This window comes from Macrotis lagotis, chromosome X, assembly GCF_037893015.1.
Source record: "Macrotis lagotis isolate mMagLag1 chromosome X, bilby.v1.9.chrom.fasta, whole genome shotgun sequence".
Classification (NCBI taxonomy): domain Eukaryota; kingdom Metazoa; phylum Chordata; class Mammalia; order Peramelemorphia; family Peramelidae; genus Macrotis; species Macrotis lagotis.
The window spans coordinates 586,004,726-586,017,437 of NC_133666.1; the positions used below are offsets into that span (position 1 = coordinate 586,004,726).

The window sequence follows — 12,712 nt, forward strand, 5'->3', positions numbered from 1 at the left end:
AATAAATAACTTTTTTTATCTTTGAGCAAGTAATACTACTGCTACTGTTCAATTCTTTCTCTGACCTTTATTGGATAGATGATCTCTCACATGATAGCTTCTTTACATCAACTATATGATTCTTTGACAATCAATCAATAAGTAAATTTGGCACTAGTTATAATAATCATCAGTCTCTTTGCTAAGTATTAACAATACAACAAAAAAGCAAAAACAGTCCCTGTCTACAAGCTCACATTCTGAGAAAACACACACAAAGTATATAATTTTTAAAAATAATTTTTTTTGTCCTTCATTTTCATGACCAAGATATAATACAAGATACAAACAAGGTAGCTGTAGAGAGAAAGGCACCTCTTTGGAATAGATTACATCTCAGAACAACTGTTTCCTCCTTTTCAGAAAGTGTCAACTACATTTCTGCATTATGGAACATTATATCTCAAACTGCCCACCCCGTTTATAATTGGAGTACAATCTTTTGTGATACTGTGGTCCTTTTGAAACTTAAAATTCTTTCCAGATGCTTGCATTTATTTCCTCTTTAGTTTGGAAGCTCTTTGTCATTGGTTATCATATTCCTTGTTTTCAGTTTGTAGTGAATTCTGAGAGGTGATCTATGGATTTATTTTATCTTTACTTTGCATTCTTGTTCTAACAGAACTGGGCAGTTATAATTTATGATTGCATGATCACATCCAGGTCCATTCGTCCCGCCGCCCACTTTGGTTGAGATATTTATGGAGTCTCATGTTTAAACTATCTCTTCTAAATCTGTTTTCCAAGTCAGATTTTTTAAAAAAGACACTTCATATTCCTTTTGTTTTCAACTGTTTAAATTCAATTGAATATTTCTTATAGTTAATATAGTCAAATCCTCATTGCTTTAGCCTACTTTTTAGAGAATTCATTTTTAGGTAAAGCTTGTCAACTTCTGTCTTAAAGTATTTATTTTTTTCCATTTTTGTCCTAAATAGTTTTAGTTCAACTTCGCTTAATTTTTAAATTTTCATTTCACCTATCCTTTCTTGTAATATTTGAGGCCAGATCTTATTTTCACTGTTGTTCTACTAATATTTGTTGTAGTTTCCTTCAGGGTTTATCTCAAGGTATTTCTTCATTATGTCTGGTTTTTCATCTATGTCAGTTATTCTCTTTGAGGCTCTTAGGCTTCAAATTTTTCTATCAAGGATTGGTTACATTTCTTCAGTTTTACACTTAGTCATTCTTGGGTTTTGATTTCTTTTTGGTTGGAGGTGCTTATTTCTCTACTTCATTAAGTTTTCTTTTTCTTTTATTCTTTGTAAGGGTACCAGAGAACTGTTTTTCTACATTTCTTCTTCTCATCAAATCTGATACTGGGGGCCTAGTAGAGAGGTAGGTAGCTCTTGGATAGTTGGGTCCCACTTCAGTCACTTACTGTGGTGTTTGGGTAAATTACTCAGCCTCTCTCAGTTTCTTTGTAAAATGGTCATGATCCCTTCTAGCACTAAATCTATGATCTCAGAAGATTTGAAACTTAGAAGGTGCTATAGGGGAGTTCTGTAAGAAATTAAATTAGATGAAAAAACGGGAAATAATTGTTGGAAGAGCTATGGGAAAATATGAACACCAAGGTAATTATGGCAAGGCTGTGAATTGGTTCAAATTTTCTGAAAGGCAATCTAGAATCATATCCAAAATGTCACTAACACTAATGGGCCTGTAGTGCAAAAATCCAAAAGAAAAAGGACTAACACCCAAAAATAATTTTAGCAGTTTTTGTTAAAGCAAAAAAATTGGAGACAAAGGCTAAAATGTCTATCAATTGGAGAAATGCTAATTTATAGAAGAATGGAAAACTATGCTGAAAGATATAATGATGAATTATCTTCTGAAAGATATATAGTTAATTATCTTCAGAGAAATCTTGGGAGACTTAATATCTAACTTTTATATAAGAGCATTGTAAGATTTTTTTAAAGTGCTTACAAATAACTCATTTTATCATCACATTCCCCCCTAAGGATTAGGTATTAATCATCTCTTTTACAGATTACAGAACTTAAATAGAGGTTCAGGTGACTTGCTCTAGGTTCCTATAGCTAGTTAAGTGCCTGAGACCATATTTGAACTCGGGTCCTCTAGATCCAAGTCCAATACACTATTCATAGTACTATGTAGCTGCCTAAAGACCTGTACAAACTGATGCCAAGTGAAGTAAGAAATAAAACAATTTAGACAAATAAAAAAATCAATCAGAGAAGGGAAAAGAAGAGTGTTGTATAGTTTAGAAATTAGAAATGAATTTAAGCAGACCTAGTTGGCAGGGTAATATGACTTTTAGGATAAAACACAAAATCTAACCCAGGGATGTTTAAAATGCAGCTGCAGTGCCATTTTATGCTGCCCCCCCCCCCCCCAGGGTTTACCAAATGCGTTAGAGTAAAGTGGAGGCCACTGCAGGGCTCTCCCTAAAAATGACAAATCAAAATATATTTTCCATTGTTTCAATAAAAACTTTTAAAAATAAGGTTGGATCTAACTTACACCAATATTTAAAATTCATGAAATTTACTTTGTCCCTGGGAAGGTGGTTTCCCTTTACTAGGTTCCTCAAAAATCTCACATGTGTGCATTCTCTTCTGGTTGACCTGGCCTCCCACCCATCTCCTCAACACAAAATTCCATTTACTCCTGATATACAGATGCCTAGAATGCACCATTTCTATCTGCCCTTTCAAAATCCTGAGTCCTCCTTTAAAGTTAAAAAATAAAACACCTACCTTTCCTGATTTCTCATACAGTTGGCATGACCCCTACAATTACCCTCTATATATTTTGCATTTACTTTGATGGTTACCTGTGCCTCCCCCACCACTTCATGCAGAATGTAAACTTACTGGAGCACAAGGACTGTTTCATTTTGATCTCCCCAATAATGCTGGCACCTTATACATAGGTGCTTAATAAATATTTTAATCAGAAGTGATCATTTTTGCTCATTTCTTTTTTAAAAATTACTTCATATCATTCATTTTATGACTTGAGAAAAATGTTCATATTGTTTCAGAATATTTCTATTGTTTAGTTTCAATCCATAATTTTTAACTGTTGGCAGAATTGTATTTGTCATTTTTTGGGGAAAGCTTTCCCCCTTCATTTGAGAACTTCTAACTGCAGCATTAAATATTAAGCAGTACTGCTGTGATGCACTCTCTAGTAGTTTGATTTCTTTTTGATATCTCAAAGATAAATTTTAAAAGTATAGTGAGAAGACAGTTTTCTTTGTCATCTTTCACTTAATTCATCTTTCTTTGCAATTGCCCCATGGCCCCAATCAATAATTATCTTTAATATTATGCTTGAAACAAGAAAGGCGCAAAATCAAAATTCACACTGATTTTCAACTTGCAAAATTTATTATGCAAACTATACATAAAAATGAAGTGCTAAAGTTACAAAATATGTACCTGGAAAAATAATTTAAATATAAAATTTCAGTATAAGCAAAATATTTGAAATTCAGGTACATAACACTTTTTTGGAAAACTTTTTCAGGAGTAGTACTGCTTAAAGCTGGTTATATAAATACTTAAGGCAGTAACAACTAATTAAAAAGGTGATAAACTGGTTTTTAGAAGGTTTTAAGAGCCATCAGGTGGTTAAAATATGATATTCAAAGGAATGAAAGGCAGTAGAACATTGACTACTACATAGTGACTAAAAGACCAAATAATTCTCTCCTTATATTATATAGCTTCTTTACTAAAACTTATTTTCCCTATTGCCACAAAAAACCCCATTCTAATCTGAAAAATTTTAAAGCTCCTTATAGAAGCAACTTTGGAGATTACCATTTTCAAAAAGTGAATATGGACTGTAGTAAATATTTTAACCATTTAACGATGCACAAGAAATTTTTTTGGTATAACTAATTTAACATATCAAAATGTATAACATTTGTACAACTCTATACAACAAAGTATCTTTATATGATGATATCTAAACAGAAATTTTGAAGGCCACAAGCTTAGATTTCAAATCTAAATCTTTCATGTTTTTTAAAAACATCAAAAATGGAGTTATCAACACAATAGTTGACAAAGCAAATACATAAGAAAATGTAAACATGAATATTTAGAAAACCTAAATTAGAAATATGAAAATGCATATTTTATAAATATTTTAATTTTAGTGTTCAAGTTTAAAACTGTTGCAAAGCTTTTTGCCTCTTATGTTTAGAACTTTATCACAAATTCTAAGCTTTGACATTAATTCTTGGGTAAAGAGGTAAGGAAAGTTACAGAATGTAAAAGTTGATAAGATAGACAAAAACCAAAACCAAAACCAAACAAAACCCTAAAAAGGGAGGGAACAGAGGTCAAAAAAAGGCCACATTGCAGCATTATATTCATATTTAATTTATACTATTAAGGGGGGAAAAAAAGGACTAAAATTTAACAGTGCCAAATGCAAGTCTGGGGAAATTTTGAATGCTCATAACAGATTGCAATTAATGGCCTCAGACAAAGAAATAAACATACCAAAACAATTTTAATAGACCTGAAATGTATTTTGAGTTTAAATGTTGCAGCATTAAATATTAAACAGTACTGCTGTGACTTAGACTGTTTAATATTTATCAAAATCAACTTTTAAATATCCACCTCACACATACAAAATTAAAAAGCTTAAATACTTTATTTAGCAGTATTTTAATAACTATATCTTAAATATGTGGAAATTCAATTTTCTAATAGCTAAACAGAGATAACAAAAGTGAACAAACCAACATGTCCAATGAAGAAAGTTGAATTTCATAACTTCATGATTTGGAACAACTAAAGTTTTTGATTTCCTGTTCCATTTTCTAGAAAGTTGAGAGGAAAAAAAAATCAGTACATTTTAATGCTATTATTTTATTACCTAAATACTCAAATTGAATAAAAAAGTAATCAGCTGACACCAGAGTCAAAAAGTTTTAAAGAACATTATGCCAAAATTTGTCTATTTACAGGAAATAAAACTTTACATTCAGTAGTGTCCAAATTTTTCAAGGCAATTATTGTTAGGAAAAACCACAACTGAACTACAAAGATGATTTAACTACAGTATCACAAAGACCTTCTCCACTTTAACACAGAAGAGTCTACTTGGAAAATAGTTTCTAAGTGCTCACTGCTTTTTCACATTGAAAAAAAGTCGCTTTTTTAGACTGAAGACTTGTGGCTGATAGATAAATTGCAGTATTCTAAGATAGAAAACTGAGGGATGTGATTTTGAAAGGATTCTATGTATAGGAAGTAGAAGGTGGTTTCCCTTTCCTAGGTTCCTCAAAAACAAAGGTGAGGACTACTCTGTTGCCGTAGAAGGGAATCCTGGTGATTCTGAGACTGAACTAAAATATGTCTGGAGTTCCTTCCCATTCTGAGACTCTGTAACTCAAGAAAATCATCCTGTTCACATTGAAATAAATAAATATGATAATTATTCAATTAAATTATCAAACATGAATATAAAAAATAAGCATTACTCAAAAAAGTTCAAATTAAAAGAAGTTACAGTAAACCTTCTACATAAAACTATGGGGAAGTTAGTAAACATAACAGAACTTGAAGAATAAGGAGTAGAAACATAATCTGTATTTTTCAAGTATCTGCACTTAACTCAAACTATTAAAAAATATTTCCAAGCAGTTTCTCTCAGAAATGCTTATAATGGTGGTAATGCTTATTTAGCAGCTTTATCTGCATGTAACAATAGTGCTAAAGTCCTTAAAACAAATTTTCTCAAGGTAAAAATATTCTTATTAACATGTCTAACAAAATTTTAATTATCAAGAAAAACTGTAGCCCACCTCATGACAAATAATTGCCAATTCTACACTGAATTTTTGATTGCATTTTAAAAACTGCCATTATCCAAAATAGAATTATCCAAAGGTACTTCTGATTGCAGTTTTTATTTTGGTTACGAGTTGATCTAGACACGAGGTATAAACATGTGGCCTACAAAGGTCCTCAACATTGGAATGCAGTCCAAATCATATTAAAATGCAATTGAGAAATACTTAGCAAAATGAAATACAACAAAATATAGATGATATAAATTAATAGGTTTGACACAAATTTAGATGATCTCTGAAGACCCTTTGAATGATAAATCTTATGATAAATGATTTCAACAACATTGAAAGCTGGAGCTTATTTGGAGGAAGGCAATTAGGACTGTGTGGGAATTAAGTTGAAAGAGTAAATAAAAGAAATCTTGGTGATCAATGCACTTGTTTTATATTTGGGGAAATTGAGGATGAGAGATGAAGTGTCTTATAAAAGATCACAGAAATAAGCAGAGTCAAGATTCAAAAACTTGTGTATTCTGATTTCAATTCTTGACCCACTTCAAATAAATTTTGAGATAGAAAGGAATCTGGAGATTATCCAGTTTAAGCCCTTCAGTTTACAAATGAAGTAACAGATTGAGAAAGTTTATGTCTTGCCTAATGCCAGAGTCAAGGGACAGAGAACAATCATAGACATGAGGGCAGTCAGCAAATATCATACAGTTTATAAGGTGAAAGAGAAATTGAATGTTATAATTGAAGGCAACTAGGATCAATGGTGGAGGAAGCTGAAGCCCAGAGAGGCGGCATGGATTTGCCCAAGGTCACACAAGTAGTGAACAGCTAAGATTGAACTCAGGCCCTCTTATTTCCAATTCAGTACTCTTTTCATTGCACCATGCTGCCTTCAAAGAAATATTCTTTGAAAAGGGAGACAGATTCTGGTTTAATATAAGAAAAAAGATTTTGTAACAAAGATCTGTCCAAAAGTGAAATGGGCCACCAAGAAAACAAGCTGCATTTAATGATCACATAAGAGACAAATTTTGTTATGTTAATAATGGGATGTAACAACATTAAAATGATAGTAATACAAATAATTATGAAAAAGTGCATAAGGGATAACATATGCATTGATGATATTAAAAAAAAAAGAAAAACAATTTAAATCCAAAGGCAAAGAACAAAAATTGTATGAGACTAGTTTTGAGTTTATAATTTTAAAGAAGATTTGGTTCCTAATTTTTGTTAATTTAATTGTTGAGGATGGAGTTACACAGAAGAACTTTTGAGGTTCCTTTCCAATTAAGATTATGATGGTATATAGGGTTCAAAATAACAATTATAAAATGAATTTAATAACATACCTGAATTAACTGTGTCTTGTCATAGTCTTTACGATACTGATAAATGCATTGGCTGATTATTGCATATAATTTTTCCAACTGAAATATATTGTACGCCTGACTTTTCTTAATGGTAATCTTCAAAAGATTCTAAAAAGAAAATGTGTTAAATATTTGTCTGTTGCATATGGCAGGAATTTTCATTCAATTCAAAAACTGAATATTTACTAAATGCCTACTAGGCCAGTAAGGATGATAGCAATACAAAGACACAAAACTCTAACAACTCAAAACCCTCAAGGAGCTTACAATCTAATGTAAATGTACATTTTCCTAAATGTAAAGTTTACAGATATTTGCATGAAAATAACTTTTGTGGTAAAAATAGGTATCCTTGGAACTTTGGAATACCATATTATAATCCTCATGATTTCTTATAACTTTAGTAGTCTTGAATGTATGCCTTTTATGCCTCTTTCACTGTAATAGTCCTTGAATTATTTCTGCACCTTTAACCTTGTAGAGAATTCTTATACTTCAATGATGATACTGTCAAATTTCCTATGTATTTTTGAGGATTCAAATTTGGTAACAAGAACCTATTTTACATTCTCCATCGTGTGTTCTAAAATAGCAGACTCCCTTCATTTCTAGTTTTGATTTCTTTTTTCTTTTTTAGGTTTTTTTGCAAGGCAAAAAGGTTAAGTGGCTTGCCCAAGGCCACACAGCTAGCTAATTATTAAGTGTCTGAGACTGGATTTGAACCCAAGTACTCCTGACTCCAGGGCTGGTGCTTTATCCACTGCGCCACCTAGCCGCCCCCGTTTTGATTTCTTTTTAAGAATTTTGTCCTATACTGTCTTCTAATTCTTTCATTCAATCATTATGGACTGAACTGCTCCATAATAATTTCTGACCATCTTGCTCTTCCTTTTATCAGAGGGTACAGTATGGTACAGTATAGTATAGTATTCACTTGGAGGGAAAGCATCCACTTACTATGTGCTACATACTGTGTTTAGCACTTCACAAGATCCAATTAGATAATTCTCTAATTTAATGTAGAAATGTGAAAAATAAACATATAAGTTCAAATTTACATATATCTATATTAAGCAACTGCAGAATACTGTGCTAAGTGACAGAAGAGATACTAGGTTCATATTAAACTTTTTGTTCTTATGGTACAGTCTAATAGAGAGATAAAAAAATGTATAATATATAGTGGTTGTGAGTACATGCTAAATACACTAGAGACCCTCCAGTTCATCTAATGTAACTTCCAGCAAAGATCAACTGACTTGAACAAATTCCAAAGGGAGTAAAGTCACAAAACTAGGAAGCGAGCCCAAGTCCTCTGATTCCCAGTCACAATCTGTGACCTACAAACTAATAAAGAGGTGGGATTTTAAGAACGAATAAGGTATTATAAAGGCACATATCATGGTAAAGGATACTTTAGGAGGGGAACAAGCAAAAACAATGTTGGTAATGCAAGTAATGTGCCTTGCAGCAATGGTGAACAGATAAAATCCTTTTGTATTAGAGGGCTTTTGAAAGGGAGCAGTTGCAGAGAAGGTTGTATCCTAAAGAAGGATTTAAAAGGGAGTGACATAAAAATAAGCATAAATTTTGCAAGATTCAAACTAACAGCAATGTAGAAATACAGGAAGGGGGGGAGAAGAAGACTAGTTAGAACATTTGGAAGGCTATGCTATTAAAGAGTTAAATAAAGTAAATGAGATTATTAAAAAGATAGAGATGCGAAATATAGGATTCATGATCAAAGGCTAGAGTCAAACTATCTCCTATACTGAGCCTTGGGTGACAGAGAAGAGTATCATTCAAATAGGAAAGTTAAGAAGATAGAGGATCAATGATTTAAAGCCGGAACCAATCTTAGGTCACATAGTCTTACCAACACTCTCATTTCACAGGTGAACAAACAGGCTCAGAGAGGTTAAGTCACTAACTTAACTTAACAGTAACAGTAAGAAGTGGCAGAGGTAGTATTCAAATCTAAATCCTCTTGGGGTGGCTAGGTGGCATAGTGGATAAAGCATTGGCCCTGGAGTCAGGAGTACCTGGGTTCAAATCCGGTCTCAGACACTTAATAATTACCTAGCTGTGTGGCCTTGGGCAAGCCACTTAACCCTATTTGCCTTGAAAAAACAAACGAACAAAAACACCTAAAAAAAATCTAAATCCTCTTACTTTAAATCCAGCATTCTTTCTACTGCATCATACTAATTTTTATTCAGTTTTAAATATGCCAAGTTAGATTTTGTTGTTCAGTTATATCTAACTCTTTGTGGTTCCATTTGAGGTTTTCTTTAAAGCTACTAGAATGGTTTGTCATTTTCTTCTCTAGCTCACTGTATAGATAAGGAAACTGGAGCAATCAATGTTAAGTGACTTGCTCAGGGTCATATAGATAGTAAATGTCTGAGACCTGATTTGAACCTAGGCTCCTTTATCCACTTTATCCACTGTGCCACCACAGGGTGATTCTAAAATGGGAACAATTTGAAGAAGTTATAGAATGGGAATTTAGGAAAGGTCAGGGAGATAGATTTGGATGTAATCTAGCTTGTCAATAGTGTGCTAAATGTTAAATTGAAACAAGTCAATAAGGGTCAAGGAAAACTACTGGATTTTGAAACAGGAAGTCCTTCATTAGGTTTCATAGGAGTAGAAAGGATGAAAGTCAAACTAAGGGACTAGAGTAGTTAAAGATGGAACAATTAGCAAGGAAATAGAAGTAGTGAGTATAGAACACATATTTGCAAAGTTTGATGTGAACTAAAGAATAAGAAAAGTTTGATAGAGGGGTAGAAAAAGAAAAGGAGAGACAAACTAAATAAATTTGAAAGAATAGTGGAATACATCAGGAGGAAGATAAAGATTGAAGAAGAGAAAAAATAAATGATAGATTCCATAGAGGAATGAAATTTATACCACACTTCCATGAAATGAAATTAGAATCAAAGTGCTAACATTAAAAAAAAATAATCAAACATCAACATTTAAAAATGCTTATTTACATACTTTTAGCTGTTCATGGTCCACAGTAAGTGGGGGTGTGGGTTCAGAAAGAATTGCCAAAGCCTTCTCAACACTGATGAGCTGCTGTTGCTCAACCTGGGAACGTCTGGCTCGAGTCATCCTAAGAACACAGGTTTCTAGAAAGATCAATTAGATAATTCTCATTTAATGTAGAAATGTGAAAAATAAACATCTAAGTTCAAATTCAAATATATCTATATTAAGTAACTGCAGAATATTGTGCTAAGTGACAAAAGAGATACTAGGTTCATATTAAACTTTGTTTTTGTCCCTATAGTAGTCTAGTAGAGATATAAAAAATGGATAATAGTTGTGAGTACATGTTAAGTATACTAGAAAAATATATATAATAGAAAGAATGTGGGCATTCCAGGCATCAGAAACAGTGTAAACAAGCAAAAGAGAGAATATGTAGAGTACACAGGGTTATTAATCTAGCCTAGCTGAAGAATATGGAAGGAAATAATGTGAGTTAGATATGGCAAGTAAGGCAATGTTTGTTCAGCAGCAGAGTCTATAATGAAGTCAGTCAACATTTTTGAAGATATTATTATCAGTTCTAAAGAGAAGATTATTCTGGCAGCAGTTTAGAAGATTAGGAGGGAGAAGATGGAAGTAGATGGAAGACCTTCACATGGGCAAGAAAGGAAATTTAAATAACTGAATTATTCTGTGTTTAAGAGAAACCACAAGATAGAATGGAATAACCCTTTCCAAAACAAAGAAATTCACATTTAACAAAAAATAAATCTTATAAACATGAATCTAGTTGATTCAACAAAAGAGAAGCACCTCATGGTCAGGAAACTTATCCTGAAAGACTGACTCAACCTTGAGATCCATTCCTAGGTCATCATTTTCCTCTGCTCCTATTGGGGGTGGTGTGTATGCCTGGAGAGAGAAACTCCTTCCTCAATGATCCTGATAAAGAGATGCCCAGCTATCATTTCCCACCTAACTGTACTTCTTTGAATTTCTCCATTATGCCCTTGTGAGAGATACTTCCCTGCTCACCCCTTCTGCTTCTTTTTTGTTCCATCTTCCCCTGTAAAATTTAAAACTCCTTGAAGGCAGGAACTTATTTTTTTAATCACCAGAGCTTAGCATAGTGTCTGGACACACAGTATATGTGTTTAATAAATGTCTTACAAAATTTAAAAAAACAGGTGAACAGATTATTTAACTTGGAGAAACAAATCAATAAATCAATCAATATATCTTTACTAAGCACCTATGGACTGCTAGGTTCTAGAGAGGAAAAAAAAATCCAATTATTTATTCTAATTGGGAAGATGTTAAGTATAAATACAAATACATAAAGCATCAATATAAAGTGAAAAAAGGCAAATACATACAGTAATTACAGAGGGCACTAATAGATAGTGACATTAGGAAAGACTTCATGGAAAAGATGATGCCTGTACTCAACCATTAAGGAAAAGGAGGACTCCAAGGTAAAGGTAAGAAGGAAATACATTCTAAGCCTGGGGGAATGACCAATGCAAAGGCATGGTGATGAGAAATAGGGTACCACATATATAATGAACAGAGAAAAGCCGATCTGAATTGCAAAGCACAGGGGGGGGGGGGGGAACATTCAATGAGGCTGGAAGAAATTGCTGGGGTCAGGTTGTGTACACTTTAAAACTTAAGAGAATTTAGTGTTTTGTTCTGACAAGAAGTACTAGAGGTGAATGTGAAGTATCAGTCAGATTTATGCTTAAGGAAAATTATGGTGGCAGCAATCTAGAGGAAGGGACTAAAAGATCTGGAAGATGTGGCAGGTGACCAATTAGGAGGCTGTTGTTATTTATCGAGGGCAAGTGTGATAAGTGGCAACTATGTGAATGAAGATTTATTTGATGCAGCAAAAATGGAAAGGTTTGGGGGGCAGCTAGGTGGCACAGTGGATAAAGCACCAGCCCTGGAGTCAGGAGTACCTGAGTTCAAGCCCGGCCTCAGACACTTAATAGTAGTTACCTAGCTGTGTGGCCTTGGGCAAGCCACTTAACCCTATTGCCTTGCAAAAAAAAAAAAAACAACAACAAAAAAAACCTAAAAAAAGGGGGAAGGATTTGGCAACTGAATTCATGAGGCAAAGAAAAATAAAAGAACATATAAGAAAGGCTAAAGAAAATCTTTCTTGTTTATAAAATGTTTTTAAAAAATTTACATATAGGATTTAAAAAAGATCTTTTTCTTCACCAAAGAGTAAGGATATAAGAATCTAAAAATTTAAGAGAATTATAGATTAAAGAATTAGGACAAGTGAAGGGGGATCAGCTTTCTTGACTACCTATAAAGTGAATTAATATCTTTTTAAAGACAGAAATACAAAAGTAGATAAGTTATGTATGAGTGAGAAAAGGGGAAATGGAATGGACTTACCCTCCTAACCATTTTCACAAGACAGTTTTTTTACTTTCTAAACAAATGATGAAAGGAAGACTGTATGAATGAGGGGGCTTTTGCCAGA

At 33.0% G+C, this 12,712-nt stretch overlaps 1 protein-coding gene across 3 annotated transcripts in view; it reads right to left on the minus strand.

Moving 5' to 3' along the window:
* Positions 1-3,379: 3,379 nt before the first annotated feature.
* The window catches only part of ATAD2 (ATPase family AAA domain containing 2), an 83,697-nt gene continuing 74,364 nt past the window's right edge, over positions 3,380-12,712 (minus strand). For all 3 annotated transcript variants that reach the window (XM_074201582.1, XM_074201581.1, XM_074201583.1), the window contains exons 26-28: positions 10,219-10,352; positions 7,192-7,320; positions 3,380-4,852 (exon numbers count right to left, since the gene is read on the minus strand). In XM_074201582.1, coding sequence (XP_074057683.1) covers positions 4,808-4,852; positions 7,192-7,320; positions 10,219-10,352 — 308 coding nt within the window. In that variant the 3' untranslated portion in view covers positions 3,380-4,807. The remainder of the gene's footprint in view (positions 4,853-7,191; positions 7,321-10,218; positions 10,353-12,712) is intronic.